The sequence below is a fragment of the Centroberyx affinis genome, unplaced genomic scaffold (genome assembly GCF_046629955.1).
Source record: "Centroberyx affinis isolate AG114_WGS23_722 - 3 ecotype Tasmania unplaced genomic scaffold, CSIRO-AGI_Caff_v1 ptg000539l_1, whole genome shotgun sequence".
NCBI classification, from domain to species: domain Eukaryota; kingdom Metazoa; phylum Chordata; class Actinopteri; order Beryciformes; family Berycidae; genus Centroberyx; species Centroberyx affinis.
The window spans coordinates 18437-45000 of NW_027279187.1; the positions used below are offsets into that span (position 1 = coordinate 18437).

Genomic DNA, 26564 nt, shown 5'->3' on the forward strand with positions numbered 1-26564 from the left:
TTCAAATCACCATTCTGACAATAGCAGCTTCTAAACATTTTTGAAATATATACTTTTCTTCTTACATGGCAACTAAAAAGTGCAGTAACTGAGGTCAATAATACAAATACTGATTAAATATGACATTTTGCAAAAATGAAATACATGAAACAAAAACAAAATTTAAAACATGTTTTTTCTTCAACTCTCCTGTCATAAAGAACATAGAGTAATATTTACATTATATTGATTTGCTTGAAAATAATACCTTCTCACTTTTCCTGCATTTTATGTGGTATCGTCTTTTAGGTCTTTTCTAATGTTTGTTCTAAAATGACATGAAATTGGTCTTATATTACCACTTGTACAGCTTGTTCTCTACGTATGAGAATGTTCTGGAATGCTATAGCAGCCTAAAATGACTCAGAGGGACCATGCCATTGGTCCAGATGAAATGAAAAGATATAATCATGCTAAGTGTAACCATGGCTAGGGTTGCAACCAAATAAGAGCAGCAAAATTTGGACCAATATGCCAAGCAGCCTTCATTATCAAATGTGCATGAGAAAAACTGTTGTATATGTGTCTGTAATGAAGAGTACCAAAATCTAGAGCTACATTAGCAGCCATATAATCTAATGAAGTTAAATAGTTGGTGGGGAAGGACGCCCATGTTCACACAATACTGAAAAGTGCTGATCATTACAATCACTGCACTTTTTTACTGCAGAAATAAAAGTAATGCACAGTAACTCACACACAAGAACCGGCGAAGTATCCTGGGGGACTTTGACCATATTGTGACTGCAAATGCTATGTGTTGACAATGAATACATCCAAATGTCATTTTCATGTACACCTTTGCTGCATGCAAAGATACTAGTGGGACTCCAATACTAATAGGAGAGTAGTGTGTGTGTGTGTGTGTGTGTGTGCGCGCGTCTGTATTCCCACGTTTTGTAGCTTGCTGCCACAGTGGTGGATGTCAAGTCAGATATGGTCTTGTAAGCTTTGTCTTTTAGAAGATGACTTGTGGAACTAAACCTGTACACAGTTTATTCAACCTATAATCATTCTGATGAAGAGGAGTGGCCCATATCCAGCCCTTTATATCTGTACTTTACGTGACTGTGCTGTGCAGTACTGTGCAGCGAAGCAGAAAAAAAGGCAGAGACTCCTGACAAGCATTGACTACATTCTGAACAGGGCGGGGATCATTTCAGTTTCAGTTCAAACATGTTTATCAGTGCTTGAGGTAACAAATGGCCATTGACGAGGAATTTCTCAATTCATATATTAGGTTCATATCAAGCGTGTTGTGGAATGGAGTTCAAACTGAAACTGAAATCACCCCAACCCTAAGTGAGGTGTTATCAATGACATTCTTTAAGTCGTGGTCAATGTGTTTTGTATTTTGCTTGGGCAGTTGGGTTAAATGAGACTGAGAAGTGAGGTTCTGGGTTTGTAAAAGTTCTTAGTGCATTTCATATGCAGTGTTGTCAACATGTATGCTGTATTTATGTGAGTTTAAAGTACATGTATTAGCATGCAAGTGTGAATGAATGCTCATAAGAGGTACTCTAAGCAGCAAGGCAGACAAGGCTTTGTCTAACCTCATTATATAATTATGGTGTGAAAATGGCAAGTAGCAGCAAACATAGTAGCAGGAGCCATGCTAAAATTGTTTGAATTTTGCATTCAAGATTTGCTTTCAGTATAAAAATGTCTTGGAAAATTATTTATGTGGTAATTCAGCGTGGACAATCTTTTTTGTTGTGTATTTTGTTTTTGCTTTTGTGTTGAATTTGTGGTTTGAAACTTAACAATATGGCTGTCTCAATCCCCACCAAGCCATCAGTCGCTTCTATTTCACATATGTGCTGAGGAATAACCCCTATAGCCTCTGATGTGCCTATGAGAAGAAACACATTTTTACTGAAAAGGACATAGAGGTACAGAATGTCTGACCAGTTTTAAACCAGGAATGGCATAGACAAAAATTTCTAGCCCCTCCAAAAAAAAAGAGAAAAAAAAGAGTGTGGAATATGCCTTCGAAGTATCTAAGAATTATTTTCAACAACTTTACTTTTGTTTGTTATGATCCCCTTCATGTTAGCAAATCATAGATCCAGCAAAAACATAATTCCTCACTTGCGCATTTTCATTTACCTTTGGTTCAATCATGAGATTGTAGGGCAAGGTCACTGAAATGGACACTGAAGCTGGCACAAAACTTAACAAAAGGCATGCTATCCAGACTTGATTATGTTTCTGTTTAGTATTTTTTTTGTTTTGTTTTGTTTTGTTTTTTTGTTCTCTTTTCATTCATTCAAAAATGTCTGTGGTTTCATGTAATTAATTTTTTTTCTCCTTGCTCTATATCTTTTATTTTTTTTTTGTAATGATGGCATTGCAGGGGTTACTTTCCTTTTAGCTGAGAAATGAAGTTTTCTGTGGAGTCTCATGAGTCCCATCCTCTTTTCTAGATCTTTCCGTGATGTGGAGGTGGAGGCAGTTCAGCTGGTTGGGGTTGCAGTATGGACGGAGAGGTATGCCTGTTAAGCAGCATGTGCAGGAAATTGGAGGCCGAGAGGAGGATGAAGGAGGGGTCTGCCTCGGCCACTCTGGCTGTGTTGTGTTGGAGCAGGGGTCCTGGGACATTGAAAGGAGGTCCCTGGTCAGATTGGTCACCCCAGGGAATGGACATGTTCATCCTTTCTGTTCTCTAGAGCGTTGGGATCCCGACAGGAACAGTCTTCCCGTATATCACAGGACATGGGGAATGGAATCACCTGAGGGGGACACACACATAGACTCACATTAATATACTGTAGTTGCCTCTCTTAACATTGTTCAGATGCTTTATTGAATGATCATATGCCAAGCATCGGATCAGAGAAAAACTACTGACCCTGATTAAACCTTTCACTGACTGAGTTTTCCCCAGTGCTGCTGAATGGCAATGAAACACTCAAATGAAATGTTATAAGAGGACTGTGACTCTTTTACTGGCAAGTGGGCAACAGAATTCCTCCAATAAATAGTGATTAAATTGGTACAAAGGTGTCAGATCGCTGTGTTTCAACTCCAATGAAGAAGGGCAACACTTGATAACAAAGAACAACTACTCCAAACCAAGTCCTGGCATAAGGAATGCTACAGGTGCTGAATGAGTATAAACCCCCTTTTGAAAAGGAACGAGTGTCGACAAACATGTTGGAAATAGAACCGGAAGATGAGTGGCCGTTGCCCCTGGCATTTGACGTCATCGGCAAACGTTGGCAATGCGTCACCAGCACCAGCTGCTGCTGCCTTGTCTGCTTGGCTCTGAGGGGGCTTGCTTCAGCTGTTTGGGTATACAAAATGTGTCCCCCTTCACAAGGCCAAACAAGGAACACATGTGGCCCATGTCCTGGCAGGCAGGCAGTCGACCAAGGGAATGTCTGCATTCTTGGCCTGGTGGCTTATCAGACGCATTTGTGGGGGCCTGCTGCTTGTGTCTCTTTTTCCTATTAGGGCTAAGTGGTATTGCCTTTTTTGCGCAATGGGTCCAAGTATACAACGTAAATGTAACAACAAGACTGGCTACTGTAACAAACACAGATGCTAGGTTGACAACACACATCAAGCCACGCATTAAAGATGGCTATTAGTTTAGTGCTATTAGTGAAAGCTCTCTGGCTGTTATGGGAAGATTTGTGTCCATGTCACGGTGCTATTATCTGAATGTGGAATAGTTGCTGTAAAATAACCCTGGCTACTGTAATAATGCCATCAAACACAACACGTAATGGGCTAATACTATCTTTGTGGCTGCTAGTCAGATAATTACTGAATGCATGAGCAAAGAATGACTGACAATAGAGAATTGTATTATTTTTCGATCCATTACAAGGTGCATTAATAACATTGGTGTAGCAACATATTGCACAACACCATCATCGCCAAAGTTGGGAACTCGAAGGCTTGATGGCTAGATAACTTCTTACAGGACTAACTAAACAGGTACAAAGCTAAATGCATTACTCTCATAGTTATAAGTTGCTCTGGATAACAGTGTCAGCTTAATGCCTAAAATGTAAGTGTTATGGTGGGTGGTAAACACAACACACACAGGGAAGGCACCAATAGTTTGGGAGACTCAGGGGTAACAGGCATTTGTAGACGGCAGGTCTGCAGACTGACATGGGGGAGCATGCTAGTCACTGAGGAGCAGTGACGCAGGTTCCCCTTTGAAATGGGGTATAAAAAAGGTTGTTTGTGTGGGGGGGAGTTCCTGATGTCGGGGCCAGGTGGGCAGTGCCCAGACTCTTCTGAGAAAACGGGCCCTACATGTGATGACTTTACAAGCTCGGGGCCGGACACACTTCAGAAACAGCTGTCAATTGCATGAACAGTGTTTCCTCTGTGGCATTTTAGAGCCAAGCATGGGGCTCCTCCCTCCCACCTGCCTCTTACTCTCAATTTCCTTTCACTGACTATCTCTCCTTTTCACACTTTCACCTCCTTTCTCCTTTACATTCTCTTCCTTACTTCTCTCTTGCTGCCGCTCCCTTCCCCTCTCCTCTCCCCCCCTTTCCCCTCCACACCTCACTTCCCCTCCCTGGCCACTTCTGTTTATCTCTCTATCTAGGGAGAGATGGTGGGTGGCAAATTTGACATGGTTTCCTTTGACCTTGACCTTTAGGGTGGCTGGGCCAGCTGCCACATCTGGCCCTGATTGGAGGCTCTCCCAGGGTGGCTGGGAAACGGGGCTGGCCGGCCTTGTGGGCCTGGGGGCCCTCATGCTGCCCCGTGTCCCAGGGCTAGTGGAGGGCCGGGGGAGGACACCCACTAACAGCAACATGAAAGCCTGTCTGAAAAGAGCAGACACGTCAGAGCCTCTAACCTCCCACCTCAGGAACAGGCCAGAATCACGCTATGCGAGTGCCTCTCCACGTTTCTATGTGTGCAGTATGTGCGTGTTAACCAGTGCTTAAAGGGAGGAAAGTGTGTCAGGGGCAAGGGGCTGGGGAAAAGGGAATTGGCTGGTGTAACACTTAAGGATGCATAACACACTCTCTCTGTTTATTAGCAAGTAACAGCACGTTATTACAGTGAATGAAAACTAGCAACGTTCTTTGTCAATCTCCAAAAGATTTATCAAGGGCAAAGCCAGGGGAATACCTCTTTTAAATTCCAAGATTGTTTTCATACGCCTCATGATATAAACAGACGGTCTTTGTGTGTGGCACATCAATCTACATGCAATCATCTCTGTTCATATAAGCAAACTAAAACAAACCGCCGCTAACCGTGTTTTTCTATCGACAGAGACTGGTGATCACTCTCCACTCCACTAATACATTGTTTTTATAACAACAAACAGAGATGGTGCGGAGGCAGGTAGATGGAGTCACTAAAGACAATGAGGTATAAACAGAGCTGGAATCACAGACAGAGAGAGAGGGAGAGAGATAGAGACAGAGAGAGAAAGAGAGAGAGAGAGAGAGAAACGAGAAAAGAAATATAGTTTTTATGAAAGAGATTAAGAGAGAGAAAGAGCGACTTAAGTGCAGAAGAACAGGGAGCTGGGTTTGGCAATATAAGCGCGGGCACTTGGCATCAGCAAACAGCCAAAGCCTCTAAAACCTGCGGGGAGTGTGTTCCCCCCCGGAGTGTTACTACCTTTGCTCAGCTGTGGAGAAAAGCCCTGCTCCTCCCTCCTCATTCTCCCTCCTTCTCCTCCCACTCAGATGAGTTTTCTCATACTGACCCCCCCTCCCGCCCGATCCTACCGCCCCAACACCCAGCACACATGCACCTCTTCAACTTACTGTGGGTATGATGCACAAGTCCTCCCCACATCCATCCCATTTAGTTATTACTGCCCCCCTCCACTCTCTCTCTCTCCCTCACACTCTCTCTTTCTCTCTCTCTCTCTCTCTCTCTCTCTCTCTCTCTCACACACACACACACACACACACACAGGAAAGGTAGGGATTAAAGGAAACTATTTGGAAGGCCATGCTGCTGCTCATTTAGTGATGTTTTTTTTATTGCCATAAACATTGCGTGGCAGTGCAGACATACGTTCATAATTAAGCCTTTAAAAAAAAGAGAGAACGAAAGGTAAGAAAGCAACACTTAATTCCGTGACCAAGAACCCCCCCCCCCCCCATGTGCAGGCCCCTGCTCTTATCCCCGCCACGGCCCCCTCCTCCCCTTTAATTGCCTTGGCAGCGCCTTGGCACAGGGAATTAAAGTCAAACTCAGTTGCCCTCAGACATTTAAAAAATAAAGAGCTGTTGATGCCATGTGCTTTCGGCATCCAGTTATGTGAATATGTGATATTGGACATGCTCAGGCTGAAAAAGACAGACTCTCACATGTTGTGAAAGGAGAACCAACATTTTTCACCACTGCCAAACAAAATCCATCAAATAATGCATTCTCCAAAACTGCTTCAATATATTTAATCTGTAAAACATATTATGAAACTTAGTGGCCGTTTGCCATATTGTTTGCGTATATTCCAATAAATTAGAAGTTTTTAAGCGTAGAGGGCTTGTCCTCAACCTTGGTTTCTGTTGGGTTGAGAAAGGGTGAAGCCAACCCATCCTTTCAAGTAGATGCAAGCCAAGTGTGTGTGTGTGTGTGTGTGTGTTGATGTGTATGTGTTTGTGTGTGTGTGTTTTAATGACCACACTGTAAGAGTGTGGTAAATGTTGATTCTGCTTTTTATTGGATCAAATCATTCTTCCAGGGACCACCATTGAATAATTATTGCTTTATGTAAACTCAAAAACCTTGAGGAGATTATAGAAGCCGTCTCCTGTCTTGAAAGCAAAACATCATGTGGAGGGATAATGGGAGAACTCTTGACCCCAGATTTAAGGCAGCTATTTCAGTGGGAATGGACTGTGAGATTTGTAGTTATAAGTTCTCTCTCTCTCTCTACACACACATATATATATGGAACACAAAACAACAAAATAAATATGGCAAGGTGAGGTTTTGCAAAATAGATGTTTGTTTTTACACTCTGTGCTTTATTGCAGGACAAACACATTTTTACCAAGCCATAACAGCTTTTCACATATTTATTTAGTTGCTTTTTGTGCTCCCTTTAAATTGGTGTACCAACATTTTCTTTACACTTCAAAGCTAGAGTCTGTTAGAACTTTCATTTGTGTGGAACTTCTATGGATAAAGTAAGTGTAAATAAAGCAAGGGTGACCAGGGAAAAACACACTTGAAAAGTTAATATTTGGGAGGGGAGAAAAGGGTTCTGTCTGCGTGAATCACCAAGGGAGAGGCAGGCTTACAGTAGTTGGTTTGGTTTACTAGTCGGTGGTGGGCAGGGATAGCGGACCATCAACTTACGCACAAACATCAATAATAACACATAGCAACAGTCACATATGGGGTATACTTGGGCCAAATTGGGGGGGCAAGCAGGGTTGAGGCATTGGGGGGGATCTCAACGCTCACCCAAGACACCACCAGCAAGCAGATTGACTTACTGATAGAAAAACAAATAGGCACATGTAGAAAAAGTTGTGTAGGGAGGCCAAGCCATTTAACTATATAACAGTTGCCTTCTTCCAAAATCCAAGAAAGGAATTCCTTCCAAACTAAGGGGGGGAGGGGGGGGGGCAACCCTCAGAAAGGCATACTCCATACCCTTGTCTCCTCTCCTCCCTCCCTCTCCAAACCCAGCCAACAGCTTGCAACCATTAAGGGGAGATCCTGTGGTGACCTTACGTGCAGCCAGTCCTTGCACCTTCAAAGTTCCTGGGGTGGAATAATACACAGCAAGTCATCCAGAACTCCTTAATACGCAAATCTCTAACAAAATAAAAGAGGAGAGCAGCCAGTGCTGGGAAGGGGGGGTGGGGGGCGAAAATAAATAATAAATGAGAAAGAGGTTGCTTCCCATTGCTTTTCACTATTACTCTTCACTATTGCTCCCCTTCTCTCCTCCCTCACTAATATTCAACTCCTATCGGGATGTAACTTGGAGGAGACAAGGGAAGGGATAGAGAGAGAGGACAAAAGGGAGCATTGGGAAAATCAATAATCCAGTATTAATGGATAATGACGCCATGCCAATGTCCAGATGTCCTCTAAAAATGACTTTTAATTTAGTTTGTAAAAAGAGGAAATTAATCAATAATTGTATCCGGATTTTTTTTTACATGTCGTTCCAAAAGTAATCCCCTTTCGCCTAATAAACAGTTCGATCATCTCATATCTGAGAGGATTCGATTTACTATGTTGGGAACATATGAAAAAAATATTTAATTTAAAACCTGGAGAGGAGTCACTTAAGCTGCTGAGGGAGGCTTAAACAGATGTTTTCATCAACTCCTCGAGTCTCCTCCACCACTGGACAGAAGGCAGTATGGTGGTGTGAACATTGGTTTCTGGGCCATAGAGGAAAGAAGTGAAGAAGTTTTTGCACCTTTGGGTCATGCGTGGTGAGGATGAAGAGGAAGGAATATAAGCAGCAGAAACAACAATGACTGAGGATGATGAGCCTACCTTAAAAAGGGAAAATGTAGCTGTGAAAGTTTTAACAGGGGAGGGGAGAGGACAGAAGAAAGTGTTGGTGGTATTGTGTATGTGTATGTGTATGTGTATGTGTATGTGTATGTGTATGTGTATGTGTATGTGTGTGTGTGTGTGTGTGTGTATGTGTTTGTGTGTGGAGGGGGGGCATATCTCCAACATGCTGGCAGAGCATTGTTCTCATGTGCTGTGTCACAACGCACTGGGAACAACAACACTGAGCAAGATTCCCACTGAGTCACCCGACCTCTCATACATAATAACTGGAGGCTGGTGTGCATGTGTGACTGTTTGTGTGCGTGCGTGTGAGAGAGAGGGAGAGAGAGAGAGAGAGAGAGAGAGAAAGAGAAAGAGAGAGAGAGAGAGAGAGAGAGAGAGAGAGAGAGAGTGAGAGAGTGAGAGTGTGTTTATGTGGTTTGCCATAGGCAGTTCCCAGGACTGTCCCTGCCACCATGGCTAGCCATACTGTCCAATAATGACAGATAAATTAACATGTATTTCTGTGTGTGTGTGCGTGTGTGTGTGTGTGTGTGTGTGTACCTTTTATGTGCTGCAACACTAACCAGTGGCTGAAATAAACTTCAGCAGTAAGGCGTTATATCCCAAAGCAATAACACTGTATATAAGAGGGTGTTATGGGATGGAGGTTGTTTCCCTTGAACTCCAACAGAAAAGTCAAGTCTAACAATAACAACAAACACATATAGTTTACTCTCAGCCAGCAATACACTTCCTAGACATAATATGTTTTCAGGCTGCCGCTTTAGAAGGGTCTCGCTTTTATTTATTTTTTTAATTCATTAATTTATTTTAATCTTAGGATTTGGAATGTTCAGATCCTCACCTCTTGCAAACTTCTCTCCCTCTAGATAATGACTTGGGTTATCTTTTAAAACCTAGACAGAAATAGATTTCTTAGGTCTTTGAAGAAGTCACTTATCAAACTATGAATGTCAATCAAGTACAAATATGAATCTAAGCCCACAAATAAACTTATCACTTATCACTAACACTTGAAGTAAATTCATTATTGTCGTTGAGCAGAGCCCATAAAAGGAGGCAATGTTGTGATATGTGTGTCTGTGAGGAAAATAAATCTGGACCACAGGAAATGCAGATGGATCATATTTGACCTCAAATGACCGGCACTCTGACACAGGCAAACAAAAGCTGTGTTCAAGAACAGAGGAGTGAGATTGGGCAGAATCTTTGCTTGCGGTCTCGACAAAAACACTGATTTCCCGCAAAAGAGGAAAACACTGCCTGTCTCTGTCACCCAGCGAGTGTGTGATCTAGACGCGCAGAGGAGAGGGACTGTCATAAATGAGTCACGGATTCCTTTTGTCATATACTGTGTCATTTTGTTTTGTTTTCGGAGGTCTTTATGCAACCCCATTTTTGGTTGCCTGCCACGCATGTGTTCCGTTTGGGGAAAATCAGAATCAGGTGCAAAGTACTCTGTTTCTGTTTTGACTGAGATGAACAAATGGGGATGACTAGGAGGACAAGCTTTGCCCAAGAGGAATAAACAACTAAATCCAAATGCCAAACTATATGCAAGTACCAAAACAATAATAAACACTGAGCAAAAATGAAATATGCATAAATGAAATATGCAAAAAAAAAGAACAATAAAAAAAACAACCACATCTGAGCATTGCAATGATATTTCAACAATATAAAATTTATTGGAAAGGTTGCCACACTGATCATTTCAAACTCTCATCATTTCAAGGCTAATTTTAGTCCCATGGCAAATAAGGTGTGTTCGGATTAGCCAAGGCATTTAGGCAATAGTCTGTTGTGAAATTCAATGACACGCAAGCAGTATCAATTAGGCAATGGGCTCTCGCAAAGGAACAAGCAAAGGGGTTTATATCAAACATCTGTTTTTCCTCCCTCTCCCACATCAATTTCACATATCAGCTTCATTCCTTCGCTCAATATTTCCTTTTTATTTCTTCACCCCCAGTAACCTTCCTTGCCCCTTGCTCCTGGCAGCTGATAAATCAAATTATGATTGGTTATTTCAGAGCAATTTTCTCATATCTTTCCCCCAAATCCGAATAGTTTCCAGGGGAGACACTATTGGAAAATACCAGCCAGACTGTTCACGTCAAATGATGCCTGGGCAAAATGCCTGCAAGTACGGTTGGGGCTTTGGTTCTTGAGCCCAGGTGATCCGCTTATCATTGCAGCTCAGGGGAAATGACAATGTTTCAGAAGTACACTCCAGGAATGGACTGTCTCCTCTCCCGCCTGTCAGTGACATTCTATATTACCAACCCTTTAAATTGGTCCTCCATTTACCTATGGTTACAATTTGTAGAGAACTGCTAACACCTGTTTTGCAGACCAGACCAGTGACCGTCAGCATTTAGCATCCTTTGCTTGAAAGTATTGTAGCAGTAGATACCATATGTCTGAGCCATCAAAGGCATGTTAAGTTGTAGATTATTTATCATACAGAGGGAAAATGTAATTATTTAAGCTGTTGAGGGTCAAAAGTCAGCCAAAGTGTGTGCAGAGTTCAGTGCAAAACCAAAACAAACACACTGTTTTTTGCCATATGTGGGGTTAGGTATGGTCTTCCCATTGACACCAAATCATAACATGCTCAGTTAAACTGTACCATGCCTCCCTTTGGTGTGGGACATGAGAACTTCTGCCAGGACACCAGCAAGACCCATGGCCTGCTCTCCTCTCCTCCAGCCCAGCCTCTTGTTGCTCCAGTCACTCAGTGGAGTCCATCCCCCCATCAGGGTCTGTCGGTATGTGTGAGTTATGCAAGTTGCTGCTAACCCCTGGACTGGAGTAGGGCCAGCAGATGTAGAGAGGAGATAGTGTCAATCAACAGCAGCAAAACCACTGTGGGAGTGAGGTCACTTCCCACCGGGCTACACACGGACTTTCCTGCTGCAATTATGGACTTAGGATACATTACTATATCTGATACTGAAGATATGAGTAAAAGACAAAAACAAACCCTGGACCTGTTTCTAGCAGGAGGTGGGTCAAGTATGCAAATAGGAGAGTAGCACAGTGCAATATATGTGCAAAAGTCTCCTTTATACTTATATGGCCTCTTAGTAAACCATTTCATGTGTGTGTTTGCGCACAAACACACATACACACCCACACAAATTTCATGGTGAGTCTTTTTACAGAAAACCCTACCACCGCTCCTCTAGGGCCCTTACTCCTCATCAACACGCAGCCTCCTGGAATCACAATGCGGGTGTGACCAATAAAAAATTATGCAACAGTGCTGCCTTAAAACCTTTTGTCTCTGGCATGGGTCTTGCTTTGTCTCTTTTTTTTTTTTTTAGCTTAAATTAAACACATCTTTTCACGCATTGGCTATGCACCCAAGCGGAAAGCCATTGTTCTTTTGTACCAGGAACAAAGCTGATGGAATGACCAAAAGTAAAAAAAAAAAAGGAGAAAATATCAAGCAACGGAGAAGCACTCTTTGGAAGGATCCTGTTAGCGGGGAAAGAAAGGTGATTATTTCTGTCCTTACGGCTGAAGACCCAATAGTGGATGAAGAATTCTGTGAAGGTAGATCGGAAGCAATCACAGGATCTCTGATTGCACTCTGGGGAAAAAGGACATCCAAGGGACATCTCTCCGTCTTCCAGAAAGGAAATGAAGAGGCTCTCCAGTCAGACACACCGACACAGCCAGCCAGACACATAGACTGCAATATAAATCCAGCCAGACACACAGACGGATATGCCAGGAGTACAACTAAAGTCCCTTGCCAGAGACACAGAAAGAGGCCAGGCCAGAGGAGCAGATGCTGCAGCACAGAAGCTACAATACACTTCCAATCTGATCCCTTGCCAGCAGCCAGATAGAGTGAGCCAGACAAAGCACCTTCGTGAATTAAGAGAGTTACTACCACAAGGATGGCCAAACTTTTTGACATGTAGGGCCAAATGCCGAAATGTAACACAGTTGATTTACTGCAGACAGGGAAAAAGCTATTGGATGTTTATTAATCAGAAATGGAACATAATGGAAGTAAATGATGTTCCATTTCCATTCAGTTCGCTCTTACAATCAAAATCCTCGTTATATACCCTGTAATAAACAAGTGAGGTCCAAATCCTCAGATGTTATCAAATTGTATCAAAATACACCAAAGATAGAATGTCTTATCACTTTGGAAACCATTGAATAGCCAAATAAACAAACAAACAAACAAATAAAACAAAAAATATATATAATAAATATAATACAATTATTTAATATGGAATATGGACCACTGGTGCAACGACCCTGCGCTAACACAGGTACACAAAGACTACTACAGACACTGTGCATTAGGTAACTGAATACCACAGAAAAACACAGACTATTGATGAAGTCTGAAAACACCCACTTTCTTGTAGAAATCAGTAATCCGAGTAACAGTAATTTGACGCTGGACACCGGGCAAAAGAGGCCCTAACCCAGAGGCTGGGGATTTAGAGAGGGTCCAAGTATGGTGGCATGAGGTGAAATCAATAAGGGTTCAGCAGTGCATAAGATTGTGGTTTACATTGTGCTGATCTTATATAGGTTCCACTAAATGGTGTACATTATCTACCTTAAATGTCAAGGTTTGTTAAAAACTAGTAACACTGTAAACATTAGCAACATACAACCTCGACTGGATACAAGTTATTGGTAAATGCTAGAACTCAGAAAGTGGCAAGTCCACTCACCTTATTTTTACTGTTTATTGAGACAGTGAGAAAGTAGAGGAGGGGACAAAAGAAGGAGAAGCACAGGAGAAAAAAGCTCTACTGTGGGAAGCGGGATTTAATCCTAGGATTTTTGTGACTTGTGTGGCTCCAGAGGTGCGGAACTTAACCACTCAACAACCTCAGGGCTTTGGTGGATTTTGCAAATAAAACACTTACTTCTGTTCAGTGTGACCAGGACCAAATCCAACATTATCATCACTTTGCTTGATGGGTGAGGAAGGCTTGTGAGGCTAATTCTGAGGTACAGGCATGCTACTCACCTTCTTGGTCTTGACAGTGGATTGGCAGCAGTCTCCTCCATCATAGTTACAGAAGGCTCTGTTGTTTACCGAGTCACAGTAGTTGTCTCCCATGAATGGCTAAATCAGACACAGAGCACAACAATTAGACAAAACATCTACAAACATTAAAAGAGGAAAGCATTCCCTTTTCTGTTGCCATATATCACCAATTATTTTGTTTGAACTGGCTGATAATGGTTAAAAGTTGAATTGTTGAAAAAGCCTATTGTTCTAGTGTGAGTTTCCTCTTGCACATTTCAAGACATTTTTGAGGTCTCTGGGTAGCTTTGCTGATTAATCTGCTACATAATTTCCCTCATCTTTCAATGTGACTTTTTAAGCTTTGAGTGGGCCAGACATGTAAATCAAACTGAGGACACCATAAACTATTCACTGCACAAAACACTCCAATAAGGTGATTTATAGGGTTGGCCCCACCCTCTCCACTTCGGTTACCAATTGGGTTATCCAATTGGCGTAAACTGTGCAGATGATATCATCCTTCCATGCAGTGGAGGGAAATTCTTTCACAGTGGAATGTAAATGCCGGATTTTTAGAAAAAAAAGTCAGATTTAGCACGTGCTCACTTGTAAGCTTGTGTACTAATTAGTGTTAGGAGGTACGATAAAGTTATAAGTTATATTAGCCATTTACATCAGAATATATTAGCAAGCCGTTATAATGAGCCACATCAGTGTAATTAGTCTGAACACCATTAAATTACACTAAAACATAATTTATATCAGAACTATTAGTGCCAGGTTTTGCTGCATTTGCAAGAATTTCTGAAATGTATCCATGTACCCATGTGGCAAAAGTGTTTTCATTTTGCTAACAAAAGCTTTATTGGCTTCCACTAACAACCACCTGTGCAGGTATCCACGGCGACTGGTGTCACCATCGACAGCAAATCTCCTCAGGGAAAACAATTAGCTGTCCATGTGTTAAAACAGCACTGTATTTTAACTTCTGCCTCAAATGAGCCTGGAGAAGAAGCTAGCCACTGAACTCAGCCCTATCTGGCAGTATGATTAAGATTGAGAAGTCCAAATATGCTGTCAAGAGATTCAGTCTTCACCAGGCTTAATCTGTCTACTGGTCGATTTGAGTGTTTGAGTCGGCCAGCATCTGCCAATCTATTGTCTGTCTAAACTCCATGAGCCGGGCACAGCAAATTGAAAAAAGCTACATGACGCTACATCTGGAGATTATCTAGCTTGTGATCAGTTAATGGTTTTAGAGCTTGCTATTGTTTCTTTGTGTGTGTGTGTGTGTGTGTGTGTGTGTGTGCTTGTGGGTCTGTTATTTTCATGCACAAATTAATATATTCACAATAAAATAAAAACACAATACTGACTAGTATCTGGTCTCTGTCAGGCTTGTCTATACCCAAACCTAGCCCCATATACAGTATATCTGACAAATTGCTAATTAGTTCTTCTTGCTATAATAAGGACTTAATAATAATAATGACTGGTCTTGCCTCACCTTCCTATAGCTAGGACCAAAGAAGGTGTAGAGGGTAACCTCATCTCAACTCAGTTTATACAGTTATTCATCTGTGAATTAGTGTCCATGCCAAGATAACAAGCTTTATAATATAAATTCATTGTATAGTATAGTAAACAGTATTAGCTAGGGCTAATGGGTCAAGTAACATTAAAATATGGTCTATGGTCTAAAATAAAACTATTCTGTAATGTCATTCTGTTATGTCATTGTTTTTTGTTGATTTAGGTGTTTGTTCAAAATATCTTGGGCGTCAACTGGATATAATAATTGAACCACATTTTTATTCTGATACCACATGCTTACAACACCCATACCTCACTCGTCTATTTGGATAATCGGATAATGCCCTTGCCTCACCTCCAAAAGTGTCAAACCAGGACATGCTATAAAAGGCCTTAAAACCTCTGTGCTAGATGAGACCATTACTCCATATTATACAAACACTCCTCTAATTCAGATAGAGCCCTTACCTCACATCCTTTAATGCAGTGGAGCGTTTCTGGGTGTGGATACCACTTCAGTCCCATTGTACAGACTATGCTCTGTAAGGTGAGACAAAAAGGTTGTTTCACTTAGGGTTGGATTCACACACACTGAAATATACACATTATCAAAAGGGCTCATATGGTACACATGGATGTTTTCATTGTGAAGCCCCCTTTGATTTGCACTGACCTTTTTCCACCTCAGACAAAGCTGAATAAATTGATTTTGACATGATATAACTTGATAAAAAAAAGGTGCTCTTTCATAACTGAGCCATGGCCCCGGGAGGGCAGCAAGCTAAGAGGGAGAGACAGAGAGACACAGAGAGAGATAGAGCGCGGCATGTTCTCAAATATCTTTGCAGAATGTGTGGAATCTCGCCCTGTTCCCCCACTGTGCTCTTCATTGAAATGCAACGGAAAACATTCATGTCCAGGGGAGGGGGGGGGGGGGGGGGGGGGGGGAGCACTGTGTGTAGAGTGTGTATACACATGTGAAAGTGTGTCCATGCGGGCGTACGCACACGCTTAAGTTCACATGTGCGGGCATGTGTGCATGTGCTGTGTGACTATGTTTCCATGTAGCGTATGTTAGCCATACAGGGGATTGCATATATAAGAGTCATTTTGATTCTGTTTGCTTCCTACCAGCAGGCTCAGAACGGTTTTGTTTACAGCATGAATATGTTGTCCCCAGACATAGATAGTAGCGTGCATGACCAAAAGTGCCATCCACAGCAAAGGACTGGCTGACCTCAGAGGGTCTATTTCTCAGACCCCCTGTGTCCCAATATCACACAAAGTTGACGTGCTTTTCTTTTGCTGCTGCAAACTAAGGTATTTTTCATTTCAGTGCCGTCAGCAAATCAATGCGAAAAAAAAGAAAGATGGGGGGTGGGGGTGGGGGGGGGGGGGGGGGTGGTTGGGGGTGGAGGTGGAGAGAAAGAACAACACAGCATCTGAGGACAACTGGGAGCTGCACAAGGAACAGTTTTACTACTTCCATGTAGTATTCCACGGCAGATAGCTGGGTCCTCTACGGTGTGTGTGTGTGTGTGTGTGTGTGTGTGTGTGTGTGTGTGTGTGCGTGTGCGGTGGTGGCGGTTATGACAGTTATGTGATACGTCCTTCGACATATACAGAATCCCCATACGGGAGAAGATTAAGCATACTTTTTTTTTGTCTTAGAGATGAAACTTTTTGCAACTACTTTTACACTCTCTTTTTCTCTTGCTCTGCTATGATGATGTCATCCAGAAACTCTTCTCTCTCTCTCTCTCTCTATCTCTCTCTCTCTCTCTTTCCCGCTTTCTCTCTCTCTCACTCTCTTTCCCTCTCTCAGCAAGGCCGTAAATCATGATAATCCATGATCGTGGCCTGGCCTCACCCCTCACTACGTATGGGATCCTCACCCTCTGAAGCCTCCCCGGGGCGCTGATACCACATAAAAATAGATCCCTATCTCAGCGCCACCACAGACGAGGTCATGTCATATAGAAAATGACTAATTCCACAGCAAGCCCGACAAGGTAATTTTGCTGATAAAGGGGGAGGAGGGTGCTGGGGGCGCAGAACTGTTAGTGATGGAGGGAGAGGAGAAAGAGGAGGAGGTGGAGGTAGAGAAGCAAGAGAGAATTCTAACTGGGTCACACCAGGAACCCAAATACAACTGGTTTAAAGGCAATACATCAACATCACTTATTAAGGTGGGCAACAAAAACCTCCAACTCAGCAAAGTAGAACTGGAAAGTGCATTTGGGGACATGAGTTCTCTTTCAGGACATGTATCAAAAAAGAATCCCGTCCTAAAGCGGAGGTTAGAATTGCTACAACTGGAGATCAGATACAATCATGATCATTTTCCTGTGAAATGTCCTACAAAAGCCTCTTAACCAACCATTTCTGTCTGCTCATCATAAGGATCTTGTTATCATTATTGATAGTGTGGCGGAGTGTGTGGAGCTGGGCTGTCATTGGACTGCCTATATCAACAGAGGAACAGGTTGCCTTGGAATCCACATCTATCAGTTAACACGGGCCAACACAGGGGAAAGCATGAGCAGTGCTGAAGCCAGCGCACACCACTTGCTAAACTCTGCATTGATTTTACCTTCTCCAGCTTCCCATCCCTGGTGCATCTCTGAAACACCCAACCTGCCACCCTCACTTCTCTCCCGCTATCCATTGCCCCCAACAGCATAGTCTCAAGCCTCAAATTACCATTGAGTATAAATCATATCAATTACACAAATCCATTAAAAACAGATCATTTCATATCCACTTGACCCCACCCATCCCTCTCCCAACATGCACCGCAAAAAGCTGCTGACTCAGCGTGACTCTGGAACAAAAAAACAAAAGAAGTTGAGTGAGAAATACAATGTGTTCCTTCTCTCGGCCATGGCTTCTCTCTTTCTCTTTCTCCAGTTACAAAACTTGATGCCATTTTGTGTGATCCTCCTGCTAAAAGGGATTTCAAAAATAGCTTAAAACGAATTGAACAGCAGTGACATAAATCAAGCTAAATGGCGAGAGTAAAATGGCGAGAGTAGACATACACACACACACACACACGTACACACACACGCCACGCCCTGGCCCCACCCAAAAGCATCATTAGTATCCAAATGACTCCATGACAGTGAGTGGCGCCCCCGCAGGACCAACGTTTACCGTTCTGTATTTAACCGCTCCCCCCCCCCATCCCTCTGCCATCTGCCAGTTTCAGCAATCAGTAGTTAATCGATACAATGGGCAGCTGTGAGGTATATCTAAATCAAACAGGGTCATTAACAAGTGAGCGTAATAGGGTCATTTCTGAAAATTACAGTGATTACTGATGACTAGCCATTTTATAACTTGGCTTTACGACTTGGCCCCAGCGGCAGCGGGGGCCCTGTGGTTCACATGAGTTCAAGAGATTTTGGAGTGTGGGACCTGACAGAGTTTGTTTTTTTTCCACCGTGCGGTGGGTAAGGTAATTTTGTTGGTTGGGTCATTTCTGGCTATGACGCTAAGGGTAGTTGGGGGTAATTGAATGTTACTAGTGGTACAATACCTTGTGTGTGGATGTAGGGGAAACACTTCATTTCCCAAGATGCTTTTCAGCTGTTTTTCCCTCCAAGAAGGTAGATGAAAGGATTGTCAAATCGAAGACACTGATGCAAGGGGGCAGGAGCATGTTTTCACATGTCTGATCAAAAACTGTTTGAAGGTTTGCCATGCTTATAAGGGCACTGGGCATAAAGGACAGGGAGAAGCTGGCATCTTGCATTGTGGATAATACAGCCAGGATGTGGACGCCATGTGTGAAATTCCTTACGGGAGAGTTGTGGATAGCAGAACTTTGTGAAGTGCGTCTGTCAGAGTTGTGAGGCCGACACAAACACACATACAAACTTACCTTGACTTTGTGCAGGTCTCTCCAGTGCTCTTTGAGTGCGCTCTCTGCTGTCATGTTGCTAGGGAGGATCACCACATCATTGTTACTCTCTCTGCACGTCAGCTCACACTCCTCACCTGTGTGTGTGTGTGTGTGCGTGTGTGTGTGTGTGTGTGTGAGAGAGAGAGAAAGACAGAAAGAGATGATGACATCACTGCTGACATCAAGGAATTTCACCTGATGATGTATCTTGTAGCATGAATCAGTTGTATTTGATCTCCCTTTGATTTTTGTAATATCTAAGGTGAATCAGACAAGTCTAGGGCACAGAGAAAGAAAACATCAAAAATAATTCAATTTCTGTTGGCTCCATTCAATTTCAAATAGCTATGCTTTTTTTTCCTGATATTCAAAGATTGCACACAGTATATGTCACTAAACATAATAGGCATTTTGTTAAAGTAAGTGTAAGCAATAGGAAAACTGAACTGTAGAAAAGGTGTGAGTAAAAGGAACAAATAAAAATGATAGCAGCAGCAAAATAACTGTATTGTAATGTATTATATAACAGTAAATTTGTGTATACAGACCTATGCCGTGTCCTCTCTTGCACGAGTACTGTAGGCTATAATGGAGGTTTTGAGGTAAAGAACACTGGCCTTTGCTCTGTGGGCACAGGCGGAACGACCCTGTCCAGTTTCCATCCTTCCTACAGCGGATCGCATTAGACCCAGGGCCCTGAAAACAACAGACACACATACACACACACAAACAATCATACACACACACACACATACACACAAAAGCACAAGTAGGCCAAGGACATTGAGTTGCCATCCCGTAGCAGAGGGGGAAATACAATCCAATTCTTATCAGGCATCCCACCCACAACGCCTGAGAGGCAGAACAGATTAAAAGGTGTATACATTTCAAAAGTCTGTGGCAGCAGGACTATTCTGGAAATCAATAGCAATCTAATTAGCATGGCGTCAAATTGAGTAGGGCTAGGGGAGATGGGGAGAGAAACAGGGATAGAGAGGCAGACACTTAGACAGTGGGGGCAGCAAAAAAAAAAAAAAGTACGAGAGAATAAAATGATTGGCAGTGAGAATAGTGAGTGTGTTAGAGAAAAAACAAGAAAGAGATTTCCTCATTGCATTCATTAATTCATTCAGTCATGCATTCTTCAATCTAATCATAGCTGATATCATACATCATACATATGATATCAGATATGATCAGTATGTATATCATGCATGTACTCATATTTGATGTTTGTTTCTACACAAATACTAATTACTCAAACACTACTGACTACTGTTGCTCACTGCATGGTGCAGGGTCTGGGAGCTGAATATGCAAGAAACTGACACATTGCATACACACAAGCAGACCCCATCAGATGTCAGAATTGATATCTGGATGCTTTGGCAATATTGTTCTCTACTTTTATGCCATTAAAACATGTTGAAATTGAGAGAGAGAGAGAGACACAGAGAGAGAGAGAGAGAGAGAGCGAGAGAGAGTATTTTCTATGAATCATGCTCACACAAATGCTCACACACACACACACACACACACACACACACACACACACACACACACACACACACACACATAACACACACACACACACACACACACACACACATATCTGCACACATCACTCACTGCCTCAAAGACTACACTACCTAACACATGCTAAAGTCAAGAAAGATGCACTCTGTGTGCATCTATGTATGTGTGTGTGTATGTTTGTTCCACTAGGTCTACATACAGTAAGTGAAAGTGCGTGTGTGTTTGTGTGTGTGTGTGTGTGTGTGTGTGTGTGTGTGAGTGCGATACAAAAAGACAAAAAGCAAGGAAAAGCAAGAGTAGAAAGAGAGGAGAGAGATGGACAGACCTGCTTGCATGGAGCGTGCAGCAGCCTCACCGTGTGGGCAGAGCCTCCTGTGGCGGTGATGGCAGTATTACCGACAGGATCAGAGCAGTTGAGTCTGCAGACGCTGTCGAAGCGGAAGCCATCGGTACAATGATAGGAGCCATGGAAGATGGGCGGCGGGGATTCACAAGTCACCGGCTCGCACGCCCCTTCCAGCCAGCTGCCATCTTCCGTGCACTGCCGCTTAAAAGCACGCCTGAAGGGGAAGGAGAAAGTAAGTAAAAGTAGACTCTTGTGGGTTTTGAGAAACTTTGGTGAGGTTTTTTGCAGCTGCATTAGATTTGGGCCATGGCCGTCCAAAAACGAAGGTTTAAGTCTGTGTGGTTCACAATTCTCAATTCCATGCTCAATTATGGGGTTTTTTTTGGGAAAGGGGGCAATTTCGCCTTTTTTAGTGGATGGTACAAAGTAGAGAGACAGGGAGAGTGGGGGATGACATGCAACAATCGTCAAATAAACCAAATAAAACAACAACAATCTGCCTTTACCTCTTGGGTTTATTGGTGACATGGTAGCCTGGCTTGCATTTGTACTTGCAGAGCGAGCCCACTTTGAGGCCCGTCTCATTGCAGCGCTTGGTCTGCAGCACGGCGTTGGGCACAGGGGGCGGGGCCGGGCAGCGCAGCTCGCACAGGGCCTCTGGGAAGGACCACAGACCATCTTCCAGACAGGTTAGAGTGTTGTTGGTACCTGATGGAGGGAGGTCATCAGGAGAGAATTCATTTAAACAGAAAGAAAAGATGTGGCAAAGAGAAGCATGGGGAGACAGAGCAACGGAGTCAGATGAGAAGAGAAAGCCAGACAGATGATTGGGACTTTGTAGATATTAAACAGGAATACAGACATCTTCCACTCTCTGTTAAGTGATGACAGCGGCAATAAAACGTATTCAGCATCCGGTTTCATGGAGCCTAAAATCAAACAACTCTGACAAAAGATCTTCCACAGATGACCTGACAAGGTGTGTGTGTGTCTGTCTGTTTCTGTGTGTGTGTGTGTGTGTCTCACCTACAAGCTGGGCAGGTTCCCTACACTGGAAGGTGCTCTTCTTGCCATAGGTGGTGCCCTCAGGGAAGTTGAAGTGGGCTGGGTGCACATGGTATTTGTCTGGCAGGCCACAGTCCACAGGCTCACATGACACCTGTTTGTTCCACTTCCCGTCTGCACAGGTTATAGTCACTAAAGAGTCCGACTGCAGACAGGGAAAAAAGAGAGAGATAGTGAGACAGTGTGGTGTATAGATAGATAGATAGATAGATAGATGGATAGATAGATAGATAGATAGATAGATAGATAGATAGATAGATAGATAGATAGATAGGCCTATACAGAAGCATATGTACAGGAGTATACACCCATGCAGGCATACTTTTGCACACACAGATTGATGTCCAGCACATATCCTATAAATGTTTACCCCACAAAAAATGACTACAGCAATTCAGCACTCAACTCCAACAAGTCTCCAATAAGCCAGTAACCTGACAAAGCCCGATCAGGCTTGGCTTACTGAATGTCAGTGAGCCTCCCAGGCTACTCAGCAGCTCAAGTAACTGCTGATAGCATGTGTAAGGTCATGTCATGCCGCTCAGACAACTGATATCCAACAACTGCACAATCAGCCCTAACACAAAACAGATTGACTTTGATGGAAGAGTGACAACTTCTGAGACACAGAGAGAGAGGGAATCTTCCACAATTGGAACGCCAACCTCTGGGGATTCGCCGTCTCTTTTGGAGTTGCTGCGCAGTCATAACACTAAACAACGTGGGGATGTTGGCACCTTGGACTTGAGGGAGACAGTATTGAAGGAGTCATTGGACTGAGTCGTCACCTGGACAAATGCACACCAGCGTACATACATGTGCAAGCACACACAGCAATTACCTTGTGCATCGACACAAAAGCAAATACATATGCAGGTAATGTAGACATACACATGATGCAAACACACACACACACACACAACTCCACCCACCCACACATGATCTAAGAATCCATTTATGCAGATTGCGATTTCCCATATAGACAAATAGGTCCTCCGCCATTGATATCCGATAACAGGCTACACTCTTTCATTCATTCATTTTCTCTACCTGCTTAATGTTCGTGGGGGGGCTGCAGCCTATCCCAGAATACTGCGGGTGGAAAGCAGGGGGGACACCCACAGGTCGCCAGGTCACACAGGACTAACACGGACAGGCAGACAATCACTCATACTCACATTCATACCTATGGGAGATCTAGAGTCTCCAATCCACCTGTCTTTGGAATGTGGGAGGAAACCGGAGAGCCCAGAGGAAACCCACGCAAACATGGGGAGAACATGCAAACTCCACAAAAAAAAACAGTAGTGCGGCTGGGAGTGAAACGCAGGACCTTCTTACTGTGAGGGACAGTGCTAACCACTGAGCCAACCCCAGCTACGCTCTACCATGAAAAAACAACACAGCGGAATACTAGTCAAGATTATAGCATGGTATGATATACTGGATTCAGAGTAGAACCCTTTCCTTCCCATTGTGGACCTTTTACATTGAGTAGCCCTTGATTAGAAACAGCAGCCAGCTTACTGCTGAAGGAGTTATGACTTAGCAGGGTCTAACTGAGACTTGCAAAGCCCAAATGTCTTGAATTAAGCGTGTGTGTGTGTGTGTGTGTGTGTTTTTCCGTGTGCGTGTGTGTGTGTGCATATAGGAGTCTCCATGTGTATACAGTACATACATATGTATACATATAGATGTACTGTACACGTACTGTACACGTATACAAGTGTACATATCCCTGATCTAGAATGATGAGAACATCATGCAGAGAACGGAGCATTATAAGGACATTCAATTGATCTTATTAATTGCTGGTACATATACAACTTCCTGGAAACAAGAAGAGCAACCAGAATGTTTCCAAATCATTTCATTTGTTTCAAAATGGCTTTCTCTTGTCCCTCACATTTTCTCCAAGGTTCACCAGAGGATTTTCCAGATCCTAGGTCTATTTTCCATTAGAAATAGCTCCTATTCCTGTAAATTATTTGGCTTGTGGTATAATATTTGCAGAGATGAGACCAAAATGGGGAACCACTGCATCATCCAAACCTCAATCGTTTTCATCCTTTTCCCTTAAATAGCACCGTGTAACGCAGCAAGAATGCTTAAATTGATAGCGTTGCCAAGAGATCTCACAACAAAGCTTAGTGCGAGCTCAATCATTTTGACTTTTCTTGCTCAGAACAACAAGGGAAACCTGTATTTTTTCCATGAGTTACATTCTGTCCAGTTTCGGTTGACTTTAATTACATGCATATCTTTTTAAAGAGCGGCCAAACTTTAAGGCCACGCAAGCTGGACCCAGTTAGCCTTACGTATCTGTTGCTTCATAACCCTCTCCCTCTTCCCATATATTTCCATCTTTCATCTTGATCCCATTATATGATACAGCATAACAGTATCAGGTTGCCTCAAAATAAATCAGCTCCTTTCACATTTGGACGGAACATGGACAAAGTAACATATGCATCACACATGACCGCCTGCTGCAACTGGGTGTAGAGTTGGATTAGTTAATCAATCAAGATCAGAGTTTGTGAACGAAGTCTGTATGGAGGAAATGTGGAAGGGTGTGTTTAGTGCTAATGTGTTGACTATGTAGATCTGTGTGCAACGTGTAAGTGGAATGTTATGTACGTACATGTGTGTGTGTGTGTGTGTGTGTGTGTGTGTGTGTGTGGGTGTGTGTATGTTTGTGCATGTGTAAGTTGTACGTGTTTATAGGTTTGCCCATCCTGTGTGTGTTTGAATTTGTGCATGTGTGCAAATTTATGTGTACAATTGTGGTCAAACGCACACACACACACACACACACACACAAACACCTTTACATCTGCATCTGCCAATGAGTTGTTTTCGCATCTAATCATGCGTGTATCCCCAAGTGTGTAAGTGTATACAAGGTTGTGTGTCTGTGTGTGTGCGTGCTAGTATGTGTGTAAATGTGTGTGGAGTTTCCTTCTTTTAAAAACTTTACAGCTGCCTATTTCTCCTCCAGTAGGGATTTTAACAACCTTTGGCTACTGGGCCTAATTCAAGCCAGACAGACTAACAGACAAATGGGCAGACAGACTGACAGCTTCTTCCTCCTACCTAGGGGCCTGCCTTACCTTGGATGACACACAAACACATATGCCCATGCATGCACACATGCAAAATGTGATAGCATGCAGTTGTAAATTGGTAGGAAGTAACACTGCAGTATTGTTTGGTATTTTAAAAGTCCTGGAATAAAGCGAGATTTACCATTATCTGGTCTTCACGGAAGAGCCCTTGTAAAACAGTTTTGTATAAAACTTTTATTGAGCTATATTTTGAAGCAGAGGGGTTTTATTTACATGGAATATATGTATACACGTTCTGGCAGAAAACGTAACAGTTCCTCGAAAGATTCTGGACCAAAGTGTATCCCAAGCAGCACATTGCTGCTGGGTGTTACTGAGAATCTAGCAGCACTTAGAACCAGCTCACATTTAGACATGTTTTGGACAGCTGCTCTTGACTGTCTCCACATCTGGCTCAAAATATAAAGTTTATATATTATACTTTCTCCCTCTCTCATATTCTATATATACTTTGTATATAAGTCGTGAGCAAATGACACTTACTTAGCTATTAAGAAAATGAACATTTCTGGAATCATATTAATAGATTTCAAGGCCCGAAAAAAAACCTCCTGAGAGACAACATTGTTCTTATATGTGATTCTAAACACCTTGTATTGTTTGTCTGTATTACTGCACATATGGCTTATGCAAAAAATTGTAGGTGAGGGAATGGAGACACAGTTCTAGTGATCTGTGACTGAAATGAAGGTAAACTATGAAGGGTGAATGTTTTTAACAATATTATAGATGACAGACATATATTAGAAGCTCATAATGGTCCCAAGGTAACACATAAGGTCAGTTAAATAACTGGTGCCTATTCCGAACATAAAAGTCTGGGAGGGATTTTTTTTTTAATGATAACATCCTCTGCCACAGCCAGAATGGTCCTGCAACCAACTTCTGTGTTGCAAACCACTATTTGAAAAACGTTTGTATAGAATGAAAGGATTAGGAGTTTGCACTCATGGAAATGTAGCCAATCTGTACCTCCCCCAAGCTGTCCTTTCTCAGGAAACATCTGAAGAGCGTTAGCGAGTGTTTAAGCTTTGTAACACAGGGAGTATACCAGTCTCGTAACCTACATCCAGTCTTAGTCCAAAGAGAGAGCAACATTTTTCCCAGGGTAGATACAATCTGGCCTTTTCAGCACCGGCACTGAGTGTTGCATGTCCACTTCAAGGCTTCCAGCTTTTCTAAATGCACTGAGTGAGTGAGTGAGTACATAAGCACATCTACACAGCCAGAACACAAATATATTCACATGCATGGACACAACATTCACACACATGCACAGGTTATTCATGGAGAGATCTGGAAAATGGATTGCAATAAAACACACATGCATACAAATTAAGCAAGGGAGGGAAACAGATTTGTTTTGAAGATAGCATTATCTAAGAAGGTGGTGTTCCCAGAACCACTTTGACATCGCTGGAACAAGAATGTAATTGGCTAATGAAAGGAGACAGGATTGTGCTTCGCACTGCACTTTTCAACCTTGGTGTGGAGGGGGTC

At 42.7% G+C, this 26564-nt stretch overlaps 1 protein-coding gene across 1 annotated transcript in view; it reads right to left on the reverse strand.

Moving 5' to 3' along the window:
- Positions 1-1903: 1903 nt before the first annotated feature.
- The window catches only part of pappaa (pregnancy-associated plasma protein A, pappalysin 1a), a 94959-nt gene continuing 70298 nt past the window's right edge, over positions 1904-26564 (reverse strand). The window contains exons 15-22 of the mRNA XM_071517908.1: positions 21898-22081; positions 21378-21579; positions 20851-21085; positions 19538-19685; positions 18969-19084; positions 15551-15622; positions 13547-13645; positions 1904-2771 (exon numbers count right to left, since the gene is read on the reverse strand). Of these exons, the coding sequence (XP_071374009.1) occupies positions 2667-2771; positions 13547-13645; positions 15551-15622; positions 18969-19084; positions 19538-19685; positions 20851-21085; positions 21378-21579; positions 21898-22081 (1161 nt within the window). The 3' untranslated portion in view covers positions 1904-2666. The remainder of the gene's footprint in view (positions 2772-13546; positions 13646-15550; positions 15623-18968; positions 19085-19537; positions 19686-20850; positions 21086-21377; positions 21580-21897; positions 22082-26564) is intronic.